Source organism: Pseudochaenichthys georgianus, chromosome 24, assembly GCF_902827115.2.
Source record: "Pseudochaenichthys georgianus chromosome 24, fPseGeo1.2, whole genome shotgun sequence".
In the NCBI taxonomy this organism is placed as follows: domain Eukaryota; kingdom Metazoa; phylum Chordata; class Actinopteri; order Perciformes; family Channichthyidae; genus Pseudochaenichthys; species Pseudochaenichthys georgianus.
The window spans coordinates 23,893,844-23,915,073 of record NC_047526.1 but is presented as its reverse complement, the minus strand read 5'-3'; the positions used below and the strand labels follow the sequence as shown (position 1 = coordinate 23,915,073).

The following is a 21,230-nucleotide window of genomic DNA, read 5'->3' as shown; positions in this document are numbered from 1 at the left end:
TTTATGTATGTACAGTTTGCTAATGCTGACTTCATGAAGAATACTCTTTGCAAATAATAAAACATAAAATATTTACTGCTGTGTGTTCTTGGGCTTTACTTTGAGATTCCAACCATGACAAACAATATTTTCCCATTTAAAGCTTTTATTTGTATGCATAGTAAACAAATGACAGACAAGTTTGACTGGATTTACACTTCACAGCTAAAGAGTCCATCTTTTGTAATACTGTATCGAGGCTTTTCATCAAGATTTAAAAACACAACTACACTGTAACAGATCCTGGTAACATGATTTTTAACAGCTAAAACAAAACAAATAGATTAGGCGATCAACAGGAAATGAATCCACAACATATTTCTTAAGCAAAAATGCTGAACTAACACATTTCAGAACAGACGATTGGATGCTTATTCGCCATTTGAGCAGCATATTTTCAGTTTAGGATGCACCCCTAGCCACAACATAAGCCTATGGATGTGTTGCATAACGTTCATAGACAATTCAAATTGTTGGAGGAACAGAAAAACCTATTTGAATAAGTACATTTGGGCACATTTTGCACACTTTTTAAAAATGTTATAATGACACAAGCAGTTGATAAAAATGTGAACATTTCTTTTTTGAAGTGTGTAAATCCAGCCAAATGCAACATGTAATCAATGAATAGCTGATGAGCAATAACCAGTGGTAGCTTAAGTGTATGAAAATGTTGAACAACTGCACCAAGACAAAATGCATCATATCAGCTCAGTCTCTCTGCCCCCACACACACCCCCACACGCCACACGCCACACACCACACACCACACACCACACACACACTTACACCCTAAGCACACAGAACAAACATTAAGTCTTCACATTAAAAGCTTGGTAAGGGCGTTTCCCAGCAATGAATTTGGCTTCCTTCAAATTTGTATAACTATTTTATCATGCATTTTTTGTTATTCCTAACCACTGGCAGTGGCGACTGAATTGGATGTATTTTTCCCAAATATATCAAAGTTTAACATTTTGTGTGAAATCACAATACCTGATAGTCCTCAAAATATTTGAATTTAAAAACACAATAAATTACACATTTTCCCTCTTATCATAGTTTAGTTAGTGTGTCATCATCTTAATATTTCAAAGTAAAAATAATGCCGGATAGCCCCTTAATCCCCAGAGGAAGTGCACTTTGGTCAAATGAAAAATAAAATTAGCTGCCCGTCATTTTAAAGCTAACAGAGTGCCAATAAGCTGCACTGTAAAGCTGTTAGAGACTAAATCACAGATGCTGCATTGAGCTCATAAGTTGGTGAATTGCAGCAGTGCAAAGGAGAGTTTTCTCCCTAAACAGCTACAACTCATTTCATTTATAAATAAACCCTTTTTTTGTTCCCGATCCACAACGCGCCTCTCACTCTGTTTTACAGTCATCACCCATCAGAATGACCTCAGACCTTCAGGCGGTGTTCTCTCTCATAGGATGGGGGTGCAGTCCGAGCGGGAGCCCCCATACTGCAGGACTGTCGGGGCTCTGCTGGCGCTCTCATTGTAGATTCGTGGTCCTCCTCCACTGCCGCTGGGGGGGGGCTCTCCGTCAGCCGGGGTCCAGGGCTGGCCTGGCCTGTCGGGGCGGTGCAGGCGGTGAGCGTCCAGCATCTCCAGCAGCAGGTCGTACAGCGGCACCTTGTTCTTGCACTTCATGCTGTAGAGGTGCTCCATCCCTTTATTGCTGCGGGGGGGGGGGGGGGGGGGGTAAACAAACGGGAGACGAGGAATAAGAGAATCAGTACGACAATCTGGGAAGCTCCGTTCCATTTTACATTACATGTTACTCGTTAGACGCTTTTATCCAAAGCGACTTACATACTCAATACTGTGGGCAATCCCCACAGGAGCAATTTGGGGTGAAGTGTCTTGCCCAGGGACACAACGACAGGCTGACTGCAGTGGGGTCTGAACCTGTGCTCCCCTGATCCAAACACCAACGCACTAGTCTAACTAACCGTATGTGTTAATACCTCCTGGAAAACCTACGTCTGTTGTTGAGATTTTTGCCCTTAAAGGTGGGGTAGGTAAGTTCGAGAAACCGGCTCGAGATACACTTTTTGTTATATTCCATGGAATGCTCTTAACATCCCGATAGCAATGAATATCTTAAGTGCTTTGACAAAAAATCTATAAAAAACTTTCATCTGTGGAAGCCGTGGCGCTGTAAAAAGCACGACCAATGACCTATCTGCCTGTCAGCCTTCCATCTGTGCACAAACTTATCTCGTGCCCTCATTGGTCATGTGCGCGTCCGTGTGTGTTGGAGGAGGGGCTCTGTAAGGAAGTAGCAGATTTCTTCCGGTTGTGTATTTTCAAATTCTAGCGCACTCGAGCTGGTTTCTCCAAAATGACCTACCCCACCTTTAAGTTGCTTTTTGATGAATAATTTATGGTTTTGGGTTTAATTTATGACTCTCTTATGACTGAGAATTATCTTGCAAAGCAAATGCATGCAATGAGGCTGGTGTATTTCTTCCTGTCTACAAATCAGCTATTTGTTAGTTTTTATGACTATATGACTACCGTACTTTTCGGACTATAAGCCGCGACTTATTTCCCCCATTTGTTTTGTACAGCTAACGGCCACTAGGGAACCTCCTAAATCTATGGATTTTACAGGTAAAATTAACCACCTTTAACCCTATGGGCTCTATGACCGGTCCGCGCCCGCCACCTTTAAGCGGCGGGCTCCAGCAGGAAAAGCTGGAGGCCGGAAAAGAGTGAGACAGGTAGCGCGCCAAAGTAAAAGTGGAACCGAGAGACAGAACGAGAGCAAGACAGACGGACAATTTAGCTGCTGCGGCTTATATGCAGGTGCGCTTTATAGTCCGAAAAGTACTATGAATTTTTTTTATACTTTTGACGAAATACTATACTATGCCTTTTTTTCAACTTACTAAACTATGAAGTCTTTACATAAGTGTTCCTATCACCTCAAAGAAACGTTGTGGATATCTGAATCCTGATTCTCAACAGAACATGTCGAAAACTAAAGATGTTTTATATGGTAAAAAAAGCCCACTTTTCTTATTGAATCCCACCTCATGTGCCTGATGTGTGAGAGCAGGAGGAGCAGCTGGGCCTGTCGTCTGGACTGCTGTTGCACCGAGCCTCCTGATTGGCTGATGTGATGTATGAGAGCGTCTGTGATGGTGTCGAGCATGATCTGCACCGCCGCCGTGTCGTGGAAGGCCTCCATGGAGCCGGTGCAGAAAGAGAAGGCCCCTGACGGAGAGAACAACATAAGATAACTGCAGTTTGTCAAGTTGCACACATGCGCTCACTGCAGAAGCATTCCGCCCACTCAGCAATCAGACGCTGGTCCGGCTCAGGCAGCTGGGCCAGGTCATCCTGGCTGGTCTACCTGCATGTGCCATCCGACCTCTGCAGCTCATCCAGAATGCAGCGGCTCGTCTGGTCTTCAACCTTCCAAAATTTTCCCACACCACGCCGCTCCTCCGCTCCCTTCACTGGCTTCCGGTAACTGCTAGAATCCACTTCAAGACACTGGTACTTGCGTACCATGCTGCGAATGGATCTGGCCCTTCCTACATCCAGGACATGGTTAAACCGTACACCCCAGCACGTGCTCTACGCTCTGCATCAGCCAAACGGCTCGCTGCACCCTCGCTGCGAGGGGGACCCAAGTTCCCATCAGCAAAAACACGTGGGTTTGCTATCCTGGCTCCTAAATGGTGGAATGAGCTCCCCATTGAAATTAGGACCGCAGAAAGCTTACACACCTTCCGGCGCAGACTGAAAACTCATCTCTTTCGACTCCACTTCGAGCGATAGAATGACTAACAAAGAACTGCTAACAGAGCACTTATATACTAATAAAGGACTGGCTTATCTAAAGCCAGTTGAGTAGCACTTGAAACGATTGGCTCTCTGAAACCTGATGTTCTTATATGATTCTGTTTTCTTCAAGGTTGTGTCTTCCTGGTCGAATGTACTTATTGTAAGTCGCTTTGGATAAAAGCGTCAGCTAAATGCAATGTAATGTAATGTAATGTAATGTAATGTATTTCAGTCTGCTCTGTTTCTCTTGTAAAACATCTCAATCTCTGGGACAAACAGAACGATAGTTATGGCTGTAACTACGGTTCTATGAGTCCCGGATGACCGCCAGAGGCGGTGCTTTAGCACTGGATATGTCCATCGCGCGCATGCGCAGCTCGAGTACCAATAACAACAAAGTCACCTGTGACCCACGTGACACCGGCTACATCAGCCGGTGTCGACAGAGGATCTGTTCCCAGAATCTTCTCGCGAGCACACAAGAATTCTGAGTGACAGGAAACTCTGGCGGTCATCCGGGACTCATAGAACCGTAGTTACAGCCGTAACTATCGTTCTATTTCGTCCCTACTGACCGCCAGAGGCGGTGCTTTAGCACTGGATGACCTATACCAACCATGTCATGAAGAATCCAAGCACTTACTCACCTAGTTGGAAGCAGCGGAGCTTGGCCACAAGACCACCCCCAGGGGGTGAGGAGTGGCGACATTGACCCGGTAGAACCTGGAGAATGTGCCAGAAGACGCCCATGACGCCGCGGCGCAGATGGTCTCCAGGGGCACCCCTCTTAGGGCAGCCCACGATGTTGAGACGCCTCTTGTAGAGTGGCATCTGGCCCCTGATGGCGGGGGGCGGCCACTGGCCCCATAGGCACATGTGATGGTATCCACCACCCAGTGGGACAGCCGCTGCTTCGAGAGAGCACGCCCCTTCCTAGTGCCGCCATGGCAAATCGAAGAGCTGCTCTGACTGTCGTATACAGGCCGTAGCATCAATATACGCCCTCAGGGCACGCACAGGGCACAGCAACTCAGGTGTGCCGTTCTCCTGTGGAATGTTAAAGCGTGCCAGCTGGATAGGCCGATTGGAGTGGGCTAGTGGAAGCACCTTGGGCAAGAACGCCACATTCGGCCAGAGAGTGACACCCGAGCCATCGGAGTTCCACCTCAGGCATGTACTGCTTACGGAGAGGGCATGAAGCTCTCCGACTCGCTTCCCTGAGGTTATGGCAAGCAGAAATGCTGCCTTCAGGGACAGCCATTTAAGCCCGACCTGGGCCAAGGGTTCGAAGGGAGGAGATGATAGTGCATCCAACACTAGGGGCAGGTCCCAAGCCGGGGCCCTTGGGGTGCTAGGGGGGCGCTGCCGTAGAGCCCCTCTTAGAAAGAGGGACACCAACCTGTGGCGCCCCACTGTGGCGCCATCGACTCCGACATGTCGGGCAGAGATAGCAGCCATATACACCTTCAAAGTGGAGTGAGAACGTCCACTATCCAGAAGGGACTGCAGAAACTCTAAAATGGTGGCCACGGAGCAATGTCCCGGATTCTCCGCCTTACTCACACACCAGTGGGAGAAGAGCCTCCATTTGCACTCATACTGTGCCCGAGTGGATGGAGCTCTGGCATTCAGGATAGTTTCCCTGACAGATGCCGTGACACCGCTCAACAGTGGGTTGGGCCCTGCAGAGGCCAAACCCAGAGCTGAAGGCGGCGAGGGTCGGGATGCCAGATCTGACCCTTGAGCTGTGACAGAAGGTCCTTCCTGTCGGGGAGACGCCACGGTGGGCTGCCGCAGAGACTGCGTAGCAGTGGGAACCAGACTCTCCCCGGCCAGCGGGGGGCGACTAGAAGGAGCCTGTGCCCCTGGGTAAGGACCCTCTGAAGCGTCTGAAGTATCAGAGGCAACGGCGGGAAGGCATACAGGAGAGTGTCCGGCCAGTCGTGCGCCAGGGCATCCTGACCCAATGGGCTGGTCACCTACGACCAGGAGAACCAGAGGGGGCAGTGCCTCGACTCTTCCGAGGCAAAGAGGTCCACCTCGGCCCTGCCGAAGAGGCTCCAAATTATCTCCACCACCTCCGGGTGAAGCCTCCACTCCCCCGGTGGAGGCTTGCGCCGTGAGAGGAAATCTGCGACCTGATTCCGGTCCCCTGGCAGAAAAACTGCCCGCAGACTGGTGAGGCGGGGGAGCGCCCAAGGCAAGAGGCTCTGCGAAACGCGGAGCAGCTGTGCGGACCTGGCGCCCCCTTGGTGGTTGATTTGGGCAACTGCGGACATGTTGTCCGAACGAACGAGCACATGCCTGCCCGCCAGTTGGGGTAAAAAGTGCATGAGTGCGAGCAACACCGCTCGAAGCTCCAGCACATTGATATGGCGTGCACCTTCCTGGGCAGACCACTGACCCTGCACGGTCCTGCCCTGCCACACCGCACCCCACCCCGAGAGACACGCATCCACAGTGACAGTCTCCCGGCGGGATGGGATGGTGCCCATGGGCACACCCCTCAGGAGATAGGCCCTGTCCCTCCAGCGGGACAAAGAGTGGAGGCACCGCTGAGACACCCTGACCCTCTTGTGCCTGTGCCGGAGGAACTGTATGTAAGGCACCCTCTTGCCTAGTCTGAAGATGCGAAGATGGTGGGAAATGTCGTCCACACGACGAGGTGTCAAGTAGGCCCTCATGGTGACCGAATCTAGGACCATCCCCAGATAAGTGACCTGCTGGGAAGGGTCCAGGCAACTCTTCCCGGTGTTCACTGTCAGGCCCAACCGGGCAACGTGGGATGAAAGGCGCGCCGTATCCTGGGCCCCTTGGGCCCGGGACGGCGTGCAAACCAGCCAGTCGTCCAGGTATGGCAGGACCTTCATGCCCTGTGCCTGCAGGGGAGCGAGCACTGCCGCAACAACCCTGGTGAACACCCTTGGGGAGAGGGAGAGACCAAAGGGAAGCACCCGAAACTGATAATGTCGACCCTGAAAGGCGAACCTCAAGAACTTCCGGTGATGGGATGCAATTGGCACGTGGAAGTAGGCGTCCCTCAAGTCCACGGTTGTGAACCACTCCCCCTGTGTGACAACACGAAGGGTGTCTGCTGTGGTTAGCATATGGAAGGGTAGTACCCTCAGGAATCTGTTGATTCCTCTGAGGTCCAGAACTGGACGGAATCCGCCAACTTTCTTGCTCACAAGAAAGTACGCCGAGTAGAACCCCCCGCCCTGGCGCAGGGGGTCCACTGGCTCGATTGCGCCTTTGGCCAAGAGGACGGACAACTCTTGGGCTAGCGCTAAGGCCTTCGCCGGGTCCTTGACAACTGTCATTCTGACCCGGCCGAAGGCTAGGGGCCGGCGTCGGAACTGCAACTCGTAGCCCTGGGTTAGTGTGGAAACCACCCAGGGGTCGGAAATACAGGCAGCCCAGTAGCTGAGCTGCTGCTGGGAAAAACAGCCGACGACCGGAGCCCCCCGGCCCCTGGAGCCCCTCGGGGGGCGCCGGTAAGGCTCTGAAGCGCGAGGCCGCCTGGAAGCCAGGCGACCTGGGGCACGAAAGTCATTGGCCGGTTGAGTGGGCCGCTGGGAACTCTGCCGACCACCCCAGTAAGCCGGTGGCTGAGCGCGGCTGCTAGAGCGGCCCCTGGGCCTGGCGGGAGCGGCCGTGGGACTGCGAAGACCCGAGAGCTGCTGCCTGGTCTGCCTCGCTTGGGCAGCGCGCTCCAGTGTCTCCAGGGCAGCTGACCCAAACAGCTCCCCTGGCTCGACTGGCACGCTACGTAGGACTCTCCTACATGTCTCCGTTAGTGGTGACTGGGCCAGCCAAACCTGGCGACGAGTCTGTACCAGAAAAGACATAACTCGTCCCAATTCCCTAGTCATTAGGGCAAAGGCCTGCAGTGATGCATCGCTGAGGCCCAGCAAAGAAGGCTCGGCCGGAGCCTGCTGCAGCGAGGCGGAGACGGCCAGCATTAGATGGGAGAGGGAGTTCCCGATACGACCCATGCGTGCCGCTGCGTCGTAGGCCCTACAGAGCAGCCCATCCGTGACCCTGCACTGAGGCTGAGGGCACCTGACCTCAGGCCTTAAAGCCTCGTCAGGAGCCAGAATCAGGGAGGCGATGGCAGGCTCAATGGGTGGCATGCCACCCAGCCCCACCCTCGCCGGGTCCTGCATGGCAGCCAAGGTCCGGGCATCGGAACCAGTGCGGCTAAAGGCCCTGGTGTCCCTCCAGCATGCCTGGAGCTCCCTCAGGTACTCCTCTGAAGGAGGAACGGTGAGGGGGACACGGGCTGGGTTACGCCTGAAGAAGGCACTAGCCGGAGCCAAGTTGGCCTGCGGAACCGGAATCTGCAGGTGCGCCAAGGCTGTACGAATGATGGCCGCCATGGAGCCGTCCTCCCCGTCCTGCAGAGACCCCTGAGCAGAGGAGAGGGAAAACTCCTCGAGCGGGACCTCGTCCTCCGTCTCTTCATTGAAGAGGTTAGCCGAAGCCGCTAGCGACAAGGCATCCTCATACAGAGGTGCGGCAACCGAAGGAGGGGCGGCAACCGAAGGAGGGGCAGCAACCGAAGGAGGGGCAGGCGGCCCGCTAGCAGCCCTTATACCGGGCCCCGGCTGAAGGGCCACGAGGAGCGACTTCATCGTGTCCATGTCGGTAGCTAGCTGATCCACTTTAGAGGACAGCCTGTTCCTAGTCCTCTTATTGGGGGGTGCACCCATGGCCATCGCTCCCTCAAGTCGCCAGGGACGGTCGAACTGATCTGGGGGAGGATGTGACCAAGAGAGGTGTCCGTTGGCTGCCGCCAGACGTTCCACCTCAGTGATTCTAGCCACTCTGAGTGCCCGGGGCATGCAGCTACAGTTCATGCAGGCCCCTACTGTGAGAGCTTCCCTTAGATGCTCGAGGCCGAGGCAAGAGGGGCAACGGTCGTGGCCGTCCTCGGGCTCGAGAGAAGCCATACAGGCGCTACATGAATGAGCCATTCTGTAGGTAGCCAGATGCAGAGAAGCCGGGAGCGGGTGCGGGAACACAGCCTTCACCAGCTACCTGCCCTTCACTGGCTGAGCTCGAGGCGAGTGCCAGATGCAGCGTAACCGGGAGCGGGTGCGGGAACGCAGCCTTCACCAGCTACCTGCTTAAACCAAAACACAAGGCAGTTAGCGTCTACCAGGAGCGGGGGCGAGAACACTGCCTTCACTGGTTAATTTACAGACGAATGCCTGATGCAGCGTAACCGGGAGCGGGTGCGGGAACACAGCCTTCACCAGCTACCTGCTAAACAGAAAACACAAGGCAGTTTAGCGTCTACCAGGAGCGGGGGCGAGAACACTGCCTTCACTGGTTAATTTACAGACGAATGCCAGACGCAGCGTAACCGGGAGCGGGTGCGGGAACACAGCCTTCACCAGCTACCTGCTTAACGGAAAAAAAAAAAGGCCGTTTAGCGCCTACCAGGAGCGGGGGCGCAAACACTGCCTTCACTGGTTAAACTGAAGACGAACGCCAGATGCAGCGTAACCGGGAGCGGGTGTGGGAACACAGACTTCACCAGCTACTTGTTTAACAGGATAAACACGGCAACTTTAGCGTTAAATCAAAGGCGAATGCCAGCTGTAGCTAAAGAAAAAAGAACGGCACGGGAAACTCCGGTGCTCAACCCGGCGTCAGCCGAGTGGCTGCAGCCGCTACTGCTAACTAGCCAGTACAGCTCAATGCCAATGAAGTTTAGCTCAATGCTAATGAAGTTTAGCTCAATGCTAATGAAGTTTAGCTCAATGCTAATGAGGTTTAGCTCAATGCTAATGAAGTTTGGCCCAGCGCCGCGGCCAAAACAGTACAAAAGCACAGCAATACTCCTGGGAGAGGGAGCGAAAACACCTCCGTCACCAAAAGACTCAGCAAACAGACAGAAATCAGGACAACTAGGCTGGGAGAGGGAGTAGAAACACTGCCGTCGCCAACCAAGCCGACACCAACCTGTCCGAACGAAGTCTCTGCGCAGCCAGCCGCAGCTCCTGGAGGACGGGTAATCCCGCGGCCCCGACTGGATGAGTCGCGAAGCTACACGCAGCCAGCTGTTTGCAGAGAATCCTTAACAAATGTTCCGAACGAACGAACGCTGTAGGCTACAAAAAATGTAGCCAAGGTACTCTCGCGCAGCGAGAAGATGAAAAGGAACAGATCCTCTGTCGACACCGGCTGATGTAGCCGGTGTCACGTGGGTCACAGGTGACTTTGTTGTTATTGGTACTCGAGCTGCGCATGCGCGCGATGGACATATCCAGTGCTAAAGCACCGCCTCTGGCGGTCAGTAGGGACGAAATAGAACCCTGTGTGCTGCATCATGTTGTCATGGGAACAGTTATCGGGCATGTTGAGGGTACACGGTGCTGCCTAATGCGTCTGAGTAGCGCTCAGAGCTTCACTTGGTGGGTGTTCAATATTTGCTGTCGGGAATACAAATGGAAACCTGTGACAAAACTGTGGGAGGAAAAATGAAAGCTTATGAGTATATTTTAATTAGAGAATTGACTCTAAAGCCAGTTGAGTAGCATTGAAATGTCTTTGCTCTATGAAACCTGATGTACTTATATGATTCTGTTTTCCTCAAGTTTGTATCTTGTTGGTCGAACGCACTTATTGTAAGTCGCTTTGGATAAAAGCGTCAGCTAAATGCAATGTGATGTAATGGGAATGGAAATATATAAACAAATCATCTCATCCAGGATCAAATGCTTAAAAACCACAAAACTACCGTGATCATCTTCATAATATGCTCCAAACCCTAGAATTGGCACTGAAAGAGAAATCGTTTCCAGTATGTTGAGAAACAAATGTGTGTATTGCATCACAGATAGGAGGCATCATAAAGCAATATAACCATCAGCAGACAGCACTTTTAAGGCCCTTGTGAAGATATTTAAAATTATCCGAATGTTGGAAATTCTCCCAAAACAACCAATTTGTAGTGTTTCTTCCCATTAAATCCTATATCGTTCCATCCCTACTGTCAGTGTTTCCAGGCATTAGCTGACATTCAATTCCTTTCCAAATGTTTTAGAAAGAGGTCACTGAACCTAAAACACACACACGCTCCTGTTGCCTCACCAGAGTTGAGCAAGATGATGGCTTTGAGACAGACAAACTCCTCGGGTTTGAGTTTGAGCAAGCGGAAGCGTGAAGCCGTCGCTAGCAGCATGTCGAAGATCTCCGCCATGCCTTCAACACAGTTTCCTTCGTTCCTGGGGAGAAGAAGGACACAAAATTAGAGAGTTTTATTCGGAGTTTAGAATGTCCCTTTTCTTCTGCATTTAAAAATCCTACAAACTGAGCTTAGTTCTGAGCAGCGACAGAAGAAAACCTGACTTCATCTGCCGCCATTAAGCTATATAAAATGATACTCCAGCAATGGCCCAAATCATTGCAACACTCCAGTTGTAAGGACAGTTGAAAAGTGACAGAAAGATGGATAATATCCAGCGGTTGGAGTGCAAGATAAACCTGGACAGCACAGAGCCGAGGGACATCATCCACTCTGACCCATTAGGTCATCATGTCCAATTGGTGAGGACACTCACACAGGGACCAGGTTTTAGACTGTCTCCCTCGCCCCTCTCTGTCTCCCTCACCCCTCTCTGTCTCCCTCGCCCCTCTCTGTCTCACCCCTCTCTGTCTCACCCCTCTCTGTCTCCCTCGCCCCTCTCTGTCTCCCTCGTCCCTATCTATCTCGTCCCTCTCTGTCTCCCTCGCCCCTCTCTGTCTCCCTCTCTGTCTCCCTCGCCCCTCTCTGTCTCCCTCGTCCCTATCTATCTCGTCCCTCTCTGTCTCCCTCGTCCCTCTCTGTCTCCCTCGCCCCTCTCTGTCTCACCCCTCTCTGTCTCCCTCGCCCCTCTCTGTGTCCCTCGCCCCTCTCTGTCTCCCTCGTCCCTATCTATCTCGTCCCTCTCTGTCTCCCTCGTCCCTCTCTGTCTCCCTCGCCCCTCTCTGTCTCCCTCGCCCCTCTCTGTCTCCCTCGCCCCTCTCTGTCTCCCTCGTCCCTATCTATCTCGTCCCTCTCTGTCTCCCTCGTCCCTCTCTGTCTCCCTCGCCCCTCTCTGTCTCCCTCGCCCCTCTCTGTCTCCCTCGCCCCTCTCTGTCTCCCTCGCAGAAATCCATGTCTCATGCCTCACTGCATCTCTATTTTTTCTCTATTCTCTGATCGTCATTTGGCTTTTTCTCCTCTGCCTCCTCCTTACTAGTGATCTCTCTCTCCCTTCATCCTCTTCCATCATCTCCTGCATTGACTCTTTGATTACATCTCCATCGTGTTGGCCTCTGGTGTAATGATGAGTATTTCCTTTGAGAGAGAGGCTGCTCTCCTCTCTGTGGGGAGCATGTCATTAGTATTTCACTCTATAGCGGGCGTGTTGGGTGGGCACAATGGCTGCCACGGTGTGAGATGGAGAATCTACAATGCTGAGATCTGTGTGAGAGTGAGCAGAGAAATAGGGAGGAAAAGTGCAGCAAGATGAAAAGTAAAGAGAGGAGCAGCAGAGAAGAGGTGAGAGTGTTCCTGATACCTGTCCAGTATGAGGTCCTGAGCAAAGATGAGCTTCCCGGGGCAGTGGATGGACCTCCAGACGAGCCCGATCATCAGAACCTCCAGCCAGGAGCTCTCCAGCAGCTGCACCTGGTCATGGAGCCCCAGCTGCAGGAAGCCTTCACACACACACACACACACACACACACACACACACACACACACACACACACACACACACACACACACACACACACACACACACACACACACACACACACACACACACACACACACACACACACACACACACACACACACACACACACACACACACACACACACACACACACACACAATAATGAGGCTCTGTTTGAAAGCGAAGTGGCCCACAGCCAGAGTAGATTTAAAGATCACCTATTATGCAAAATCCACTTGTTCATGTCTTTTATACATAAACATGTGTTTATTATTTATTCTGGAAGTTTCAGGAAAAAAGATTCTCTCTTTCTGTCCTGATCCATTTATATAAAAACCTGTCTGAAAATGAGCTGATCAGATTGTGGCCACTTTGTGATGTCATAACGATTTTGTTGGCTTGTGTAACCATTAGCCAATCACCAACCAAGGTGACCCCCCCACCTTATCACCTGAATCTCCTCCAAATGTCTCAGAGGGGCGTGGGGAGGGGCTCCTTATTTTCATCTAAAGTAACAGACAGAGAATCAGCACTTTTGAAACAGGGCTGAAACAGAGGGGATTATGGGTTTGGTATTGAGACCTATGATATATTGATAAAAACAGTATAATAGGGGACCTTTAACACCTTTTTTTACTTTCTAATAATGAACATTTCTACATATTTAATAACAGTGAATACCTCAAAAGTAAACCAACGGTAAACAAATATAAGGTCATGGTAATATCTGTTAATGTAGGGAAATGATGTAACCCTTTATAATGCACATTATCAACACATGGTTTGTCAAGAGTTAATTAAGTGTCTAACAAACAATTAAAATGATAAAGAATGTTTAATAATAACAACTATCATTTATGGTTTTTTAACTGTTTATTTTTTGCATACATTATAACACTTAATATGCAACATTAAGTGTGTGTTCATGATACCAAACCTTTACTGGATAAGTAAAGGTTAGTAGTTATAAAGCAGATATTTGTAACACTAAGTTTATTGTTTTGAAATCTTATAATATATAATGTATCGTATTACATATAATTACTAAACTGTATGAACTGTTAAGAGTAAAATAACTTTCAACAAAAGATGAATCAATCAATTCATTGTTGATTGATATTATAAAGTGGTTGATGGAACTATTATAGTTCTATTATCTATTATCTGTCTCTGGTTAAATAAGCACACCATATTTCTCACAGTATTTCATTTTGGAGCCGTGTGGAGTTCTTCATCTGTTCTACAAGCGTCTTTGAGCACTATGAAAATTCAATGTATTATTATTACAAGATGTGTTTTACAATATTGACAATGAGGGCGGACTGGGACAGTTTTTCAGAAGCCTGTATCTTGTTATTCCCTTTTTACTTGCTGCCATCAAGATCTTACCTCGTAAGAGATTTAACACTTTTTATAGTCACTCAACTTCGTAAAATTGTCCTCGAAGAATCTGGACAATATGTTTTTAATCCCGAGCACTTTATAGCAATTATAATGAACAAAGACCAGATCCAAACAAACACAATCTGGTGCTGAAAGGTGTTATCAGTGCTAATTACTTTGAGCGGTGGGCGTCGACTGTGGTACGGTTTAGAATACTAACACTGGCAGAGTTTAATGTTTTCTGTGCACCTTCAGCCCACTCAGAAAAAAGACATGCATCATGCATGCGCTTGTTTTTCTAGCACTTAAAAGAAACCATCTGCAATCTCGCTGCTCTTTTTCGTAGCCTTATCACTGGCACTCAGCTGTCTCAATTCATATGTAATTACTTCCAATTCCCTCCCATTGTCCCCCCGGTACCCTGTTTAGGACCCCTCACAATTCAAACTGTGTGCCTTTGGGCTTTTAGTGACGCACAAGGTTGTAATACCTCAAAATCAGCTGTGTGTGTGTGTGTGTGTGTGTGTGTGTGTGTGTGTGTGTGTGTGTGTGTGTGTGTGTGTGTGTGTGTGTGTGTGTGTGTGTGTGTGTGTGTGTGTGTGTGCTGCATTTAGGCTCTATGGCATGCCTTGGCCAAACAATCCTTTCAAAAGTGATGACTGATAACCATCGCTGTAATTGCTCTGCATTTGTGCGTGTGTGTGTGTGTGTGTTTGCTTCGACTATAAAGGTCTGCCTTCACCATGCTGTTGCTCCAACCATCAAGAGCAACAACCTGTACTTCTGTACATTTGAATGTTTAAGAAAGGCAATGATTCCAAGCTTTTGAAACATTTCCCAATTTGTCAGGACATGTCACGGTGCTCCAGCAGAGCCTGACTCACATGCTGCGCACCTGCTTTCACCTTAGTACTTACAGAGACATTGTTCTCTGAACAAATCCATTCAAAGCTACTAGCGAAAAGCAGAAATGTCATTAAACTTGAAGTTATCTTTTTTGGTTGAAGACAGATGATGTCACTGAGCAAGGAGAAAATAAAGTTTGCACTGAGGGGCTTTTAGCCTACTCCTACAATCCTACACTTTTAAAATAGGAATAGTCTTGCCAGCATTTTGTGAAGGGCTGTAGTGGGCTCTGTTTTAGGAATCCATTGGTATATACACACAACGTCATGCTAGCTTGTTGAAAGGAGGCCAAATAACGCAGCAAAGTCAAAAATAATGGTGAGGGGAAAATGGCCATGGCTCTATCCATGGGGCTCTTTTGATTTAAGAGATTTCTGAATGGAAGGGGGTTCTATGGATACCCACAAATATATTCCTTAACAGACATGTCAAATGTTAACCAATCCCATGCAGTTTTTTGCATCATATTTTCCCTAGTGGTAGCCGTTTCCTTGTAAAGAGACGATTTTTTCCAACTTGGCCTTATGGCATAAAATGACCTGTTGTGACCTTTAGTATAATACCAGCCATATAAAACTTGGCAACCACCAAGGGGGGTACCACAGTAAGGGGGGTTTGAGCAGGTTCCCTAGCAGATGTTCTCACCACACAATCGCCGAAACATGCAATTCTTGCACAAATCTCAATATGTTAAACGTTTCTGAAAAAGATACGAAAGTCTCACTTTTTACAAACTTGGAACAATTTGGTATCCATTAACAGCAGTTGTACCAGATGTTTTTGCTCAAAACCCACAGACACAATCGTTTAGACATCACTTCTATCAAGGAATTTGATGAATGTGAAAACATGATGTGGAAAGGATAGTTTGTGAATTTTGGAGAACAATCAAAAAAGTGTGCAACCAACTGTTATATTTCCTACAGACCACATTACAGACAGGAATGTCACGGACTCCTAGAAATCTCAGGAGAGTCTTAACAGTTCCAGAAAGTCATAGGTATTTGCTCCAACACCGAATTCAGGCCATAATCATTTAAGCCACATTCCAATATCTGTAGTGAGCTAGTATCTGTCGTGTCAAATCCTAAAAGAAAACTATATCTTAAAGAATGGATCTTAAGACTACACTGCATTATATAGTCAATATTAAAGTTATTTTTGTAATTGTTTTAATATAATTAAAAGGATTTACTGGAGCAGTACCTGGAAGCTTCTTGGCCCAGGCAATCATGTGGACCAGCTCCTTATCGGCCATGCTGGTGAGCAGCGTCATCACGGTGACCTCGGAGTAGGGTCTGCTCAGCTTCTGACGGGAGCACAGTGTTGGGGGCTCTGCACCCTGGAGCAGGAGGAGCACCTGAGGAAACAGCAGAGAAACTATACATCTGAACACCCACTGGCCAATAATATTCAGACGATGCTTTATATTACTTCTCCTTGGCAACAACAAATGTCTCTACATGAATAAGCACCTGGTCAGGAGGCATGCCATTCAGTGTTGATCGTACTCCTCCACCAAAAGCACTGCTGCGCCTCCTCCCGTCCACAGGGGGCACTGTCCTCTGCTCCAGGTCCTTAGGGGCCTTAACTCTATCAGTGGTGTCCGTCCGCGCTTTGTCACGTCGCAAAACACGGCCGCGGTCCTTACGAACACCTTGAGCAACCAACAAGGGATTAACGCAAAATAACATGGACATACAGATACAAAAAACACATGCACAACTCATTGGGCTGTTTTTCTTGCAAATGCTCGAACATAACCTCCTGATTTTACTACTAGGTCGAGAAGTACAGATTTTATGGATGCCTGTGTAATACAAGAAGTATGAAAACAAAATGTGGGTGGGTTTTAATCAGTGGTTGTACTCCTTAAGAGGAAATCACTTCAAGGTCATGTTAAAGTTAGCCTGAAGCTTATCTGCATCCACCAGCGTGCTCATATTTGTGGCCATCCTTTCAAAACTTGAGGGCAATCAAAGTATTTTATTTTGCTGACAATTCAACAATATACAGAGAAGCTAAATTGCGGTGGAAAAACAAATCATTACATTTACATACAGAGAATGTAACCAAATATCTAGTTAAAAACAACAGACTAAGCCAAAAGTAAAGCTACAATTATAAGCAACAGAGAGCAGACTGCACATAAATAAAAATAAAATAGAAAATAAAGATAGAAACTCTGCTGTATGCTGGTGTTTCTACCTACCTCCCTTCATCATGCCCACTTCGTAGCACTTCCTAAGACGGCAAGCCTGGCAGCTCTTCCTCCGATTCCTGTCGATAGTACACTGATTGGTTGCTGGGCACATATAGTCATTGTGACCTGGAAGGAAAGAAAATCTATTACTTCAAGCCCCCCACTCCACTGTTCAGTTCAGATGTAGGTTATTTAGTAGTCAGGGACACGCTATTCCCATTTTAAATGGATCTGAGATAGAGAAAATGTTAAAACGTGGCACCTAGGCTTGTTCATCGCCATGGAGACTATTGGTTTCTTTATGACAGTCCTCCTTTGAAAGACTTCACAACATGCCGAAGCATTATATCACAGCATGACCAGGCAAGTAAATTACATTTCTTTCTATCTGCACAGGCAACAGTACATTTAGGTTGTTCACAATGATCTGTGAAAGACATGACATGCAAACAGAGGAACATTTGTTTGTCTTTCTGCACTACGCTGAATTAAGCGTGATATCTCCTCTGATGTAACCGTCTTTTGTCATAGTTTTGGGGGGAAGTGTATCTTTTAATATTTTATTCTTAAGGAAATTAAAAGAAATGTGATTTCTTTTTGTTTGAATCCTTCCAAAACAATGTTCTTGCAAAAAATGAAACACAAAAATCTATAAGAAACGATATAAAAAAGAACAAACTTATGATAACAAATGATTGAATATCTCTCCGTTTCACAATATCTCGATTAAGGACAGACATTTCCCCTGTTTTCTGCTTCCGAAAGCTGCAGTTTAACCATTGATGTCCATGTTGAAGTTACAGGCGGTTCACTTTATTACCATGAGCCTAGTCAGTAATAAGTATAATAAATCACTATCATTTCAAATCCAAACTTCTGTTTTCCCTATTGTGGATGTTTTTTAATTCCAAGATGTGCCTGAATAAACAACATTAAATATTCATTTGTTGGCTGACAGCAAAACGTATTTTTTTATTAGGCACAGTGCTCCATTTATAAAGTTGTACTCTTCTATCATATGGTTTTATCTTTTATATATATATATATGTTATTATTATAAGCCCCCTCATGTAAAATTGTCGCCCACTCTTGAAGCTTTTAAGTCCCGCCTAAAGACCCACCTCTTTTCCCTCGCTTACCAGTCAGTCTGAGCTATGTCATACCTATTTGTATGCTTTTACTGTCTGTCCATAGCCTTTATGTGCCTTGTATTTATTATTATGTGTGCCTTTTATCTATTCGTGTAATATTATATTTTATTATAATGTTATGTTCATTGTGAAGCACTTTGGCAAACCCTCTGTTTTTAAACTGTGCTATATAAATAAAGTGGATTGGATTGGATAAGTTTGAGAACAACAGGTGCAGATCACACGTGTATGAAGCAGACAGAGTACCTACCCTGGATGCTCCTCTTGAAGAAGGCCTTGCAGCCCTCACAGGACCACACCCCGTAGTGATACCCAGAAGCATAGTCGCTGCACACGGCACAGAACCGCGTTTCTTTGACCATCTCAAACCCCCCGGCCCCGGCCCCCGACTCCCCCACGCTGAACGACTCTTCGCTGGTGCCGCACAGGTCCTCTCTGGAAACTGACGGCAGACTGGACCTGCCACAGGATTTCAGCTCAATTGAATGATTTCAAATGTTGAACTTTGTAAGTGATTTAATAAAAGCTAATGACAATAAAGTCAGATGGAGGTTGAATAAAATATCAAATGTGTTTCTTTCCATTACATATTCCTGGACATTTAGTCAAAAAAAATGCTCTAACAAATGTCTTTAATCATAAAATAATTGGCTGGCAACGACTTACTTTCAATCCTTCCACTTTTACGATACCATCTTGAACTGACTGGCTTATAGCATAAAAAAGATTTAGTACTATTTTCCACCTGAGGCAGGAAGCAATCTGTATGTGCACTTACGTATTGTTCTGTTTTCAAGGTCTTAGACCAAGTCCTTAATCTCTTGAAATAGAAACCAGGACAAAGCTTGATCCTTTCTATGGAGATAGGGGCAATGTTTTGTATAAAGCTAAATGTAAAAAAAAACAATGCAGTTATATAATTTGGTTTTGTTTACAACTGTGAGGACTGAACAGAATGCCAATGCCATAATATGTGAGTGAAAGATATTAAAGCTAGTTATGTGGCAAGATACCATACAACCACTTAATAGGAGACTACCTGTAAAATAGGAAAGAAATGTAATTAATAAAAAAAAAAGAACAAAATTAGAATTTAGAGAAAATAGAAGAATGGGAGGGATGACATCCTCTTTAATGGTCACACATGCAGAGCACACAGCACACACAGTGAAAGTTGGCCTCTGCATTTAACCCATCCTAGTACCAGGAGTCTAGTACTAGGAGCAGTGGGCAGTTATTGTACAGCGCCCGGGGAGCAATGGGAGTGGGGGGGAAGGGGGGTGTCCGGTGCCTTGCTCAAGGGCACCACGGCAGGGCAAGAGGTGAACTGGGACCTCTCCAAGTAGCAGTCCACACTCCATATTTAGGTCTGTTCGGGGACTTGAACCGGCGACCCTATGTTTTGCACTTCTCTTTTTTTGTTTTCATTAATTGGTTGGATTTAATAAAACCACTAATGAAAACTTAAGAGGTTGTCGCCAAAAATAAACCAACTTCACCTAATGATACAAAAAAAACAACAACAGCAGTGATTCATACAGACCTGTTGCTTCAGAGTCTATAAATATAACTTTTTCCAAGTGCACAACATTACCCTTTTTTTCTCCAATATGGTTATAAAGAAAACTTGAATTCCCTCACCTGTACACAGGAGTTGAGGTGGTTTCCAAATAGTGATGGCTGGGGGGGTGCATAAAGGGGCTGAGTCGGGGGCTGCAGGGCACGAACACTAGAGGACTAGCTGGCCCACTCCCCAGGGACTGAAGGCTGCCATCCGAGGGCTGTCCGTGGGCGTCCAGAGGAGGAGAGTAGAAGCCCGCCGTGGAGTGGCTGTAGAGAGGGGTCGGGGCAGGGGTGGGCGCCGCATAGTCGTAGGTCCCTTCAAGGAAGTCCACAGTGGCTCCAGACCCCCGGCTCTCTTCAGGGTACATGTCACTGAAGGGGACCCGCGGTGGAGGCGAGGGTCGCTGCGGGGAGAGGGTCTCCAGCTCTGGGAAGGCTGGGCTGATCCTGGGTCTGAGTGCTGGTCCACACGGGTGCCTGCTCTGCGCCGGGCTCTGCCTGAGCAACATCACAGCACAACAGCACTGATATGCAACATGATTTAGACTTGCTCTCCCCTTTGCTGGGAGGGGGAGTGGAGACGAGTGCTGCTCTCCCTCTCTCTCTCTCTCTCTCTCTCGCTTCTTTCTAATAAAGCCAACAAGCAACTTGAAGAGTCCGCTATTCTTCCAGTCCCTTTTGCCCTATTCGTCTTGAGCTTCAGCCCACCAAACTAAAAAAAAAGGAAATCAGAAAGACTCCTCCCAATCTCCTTCCAGGTTTCTTTTTGTCAACAAAACTCTTCCCTATATCCCTCGAGTAATTCTCCACTAATGTGTGCAGGGAGGGGTAAATAAACAGAAAGCTGCACAGAGTAATAGCCCTACATCTCTCACACCATTTTAAAATGCTCTCTTCTAACTGTATTCTAACATTGTAAAGCTGTTGCTGGTTGAAGCTGGATAAAACACATCTGTAAAGAATACATAAAGCAGTTTAATTGATCTGATACTCGGCAAGCGATCAGCATGACGTATGACCGGTCTATTTGTAGCCAGACTATTGAATACACCTGGGACTCTGCGGTAAAACAAATCACTGTGGAAATGAGAAACAGTAGGACAAAGGTTTTAAACAAAAGGTGGCTTAAAGAAGCCAACATCTACCTCCGTGCACTACTCACCTCTCACACGTGAATCATCCTCATCTCTGCTGTGCAGCACTGGGACTTCTCTCTCCCTCTCTCAGAAATCTAGCTGGTATCATTGGACACAATGGGATCAGTGGGAAGGTTAAAAAAAAAGAGGATAAACAAATTAGAGACTGCTAAATCGATAATAAAATCACAGCATGTTTTAGTGCCAGGTCACTTTAACACAGCAAACAAAGCAGGTCAAATCTCATACCAACAGCCAACTATTACACAATCATTCCCCAATGAGTGCATTCATGATTTTTTTTAATCACATATTCAAATACTTGAATTAACACC

At 47.6% G+C, this 21,230-nt stretch overlaps 1 protein-coding gene across 2 annotated transcripts; it reads right to left on the bottom strand.

The window, feature by feature from the left end:
• Positions 1 to 127: 127 nt before the first annotated feature.
• esr1 (estrogen receptor 1) lies at positions 128 to 21,000 on the bottom strand. 2 transcript variants are annotated; one of them, XM_071201861.1, is made up of 10 exons: positions 20,922 to 21,000; positions 19,838 to 20,257; positions 18,447 to 18,655; positions 17,055 to 17,171; positions 16,318 to 16,499; positions 16,049 to 16,202; positions 12,395 to 12,533; positions 10,944 to 11,077; positions 3,083 to 3,266; positions 128 to 1,722 (listed from the first exon to the last, which is right to left on the bottom strand). In XM_071201861.1, the coding sequence occupies exons 2-10, from the start codon at positions 20,125 to 20,127 to the stop codon at positions 1,467 to 1,469; spliced, it is 1,665 nt and encodes a 554-aa protein (XP_071057962.1). In that variant the 5' UTR covers positions 20,128 to 20,257; positions 20,922 to 21,000; the 3' UTR covers positions 128 to 1,466. The 2 variants fall into 2 exon arrangements, with proteins under 2 accessions (XP_071057962.1, XP_033932382.1); XM_034076491.2 differs by having other exon boundaries at positions 19,838 to 20,283; positions 20,922 to 20,990.
• Positions 21,001 to 21,230: the final 230 nt, after the last annotated feature.

What these genes read in the sequence shown, in the direction of transcription:
- esr1 (XM_034076491.2), bottom strand. Translation starts at nt 20,268, where the DNA reads ATGTTGCTCAGGCAGAGCCCGGCGCAGAGCAGGCACCCGTGTGGACCA. An exon ending in ACCTCAACTCCTGTGTACAG is followed by an intron (nt 18,656 to 19,837) that starts GTGAGGGAATTC and finishes ATCCTGTGGCAG; the next exon opens with GTCCAGTCTGCCGTCAGTTT. An exon ending in CATCATCTTGCTCAACTCTG is followed by an intron (nt 3,267 to 10,943) that starts GTGAGGCAACAG and finishes TCTCTCCGTCAG; the next exon opens with GGGCCTTCTCTTTCTGCACC.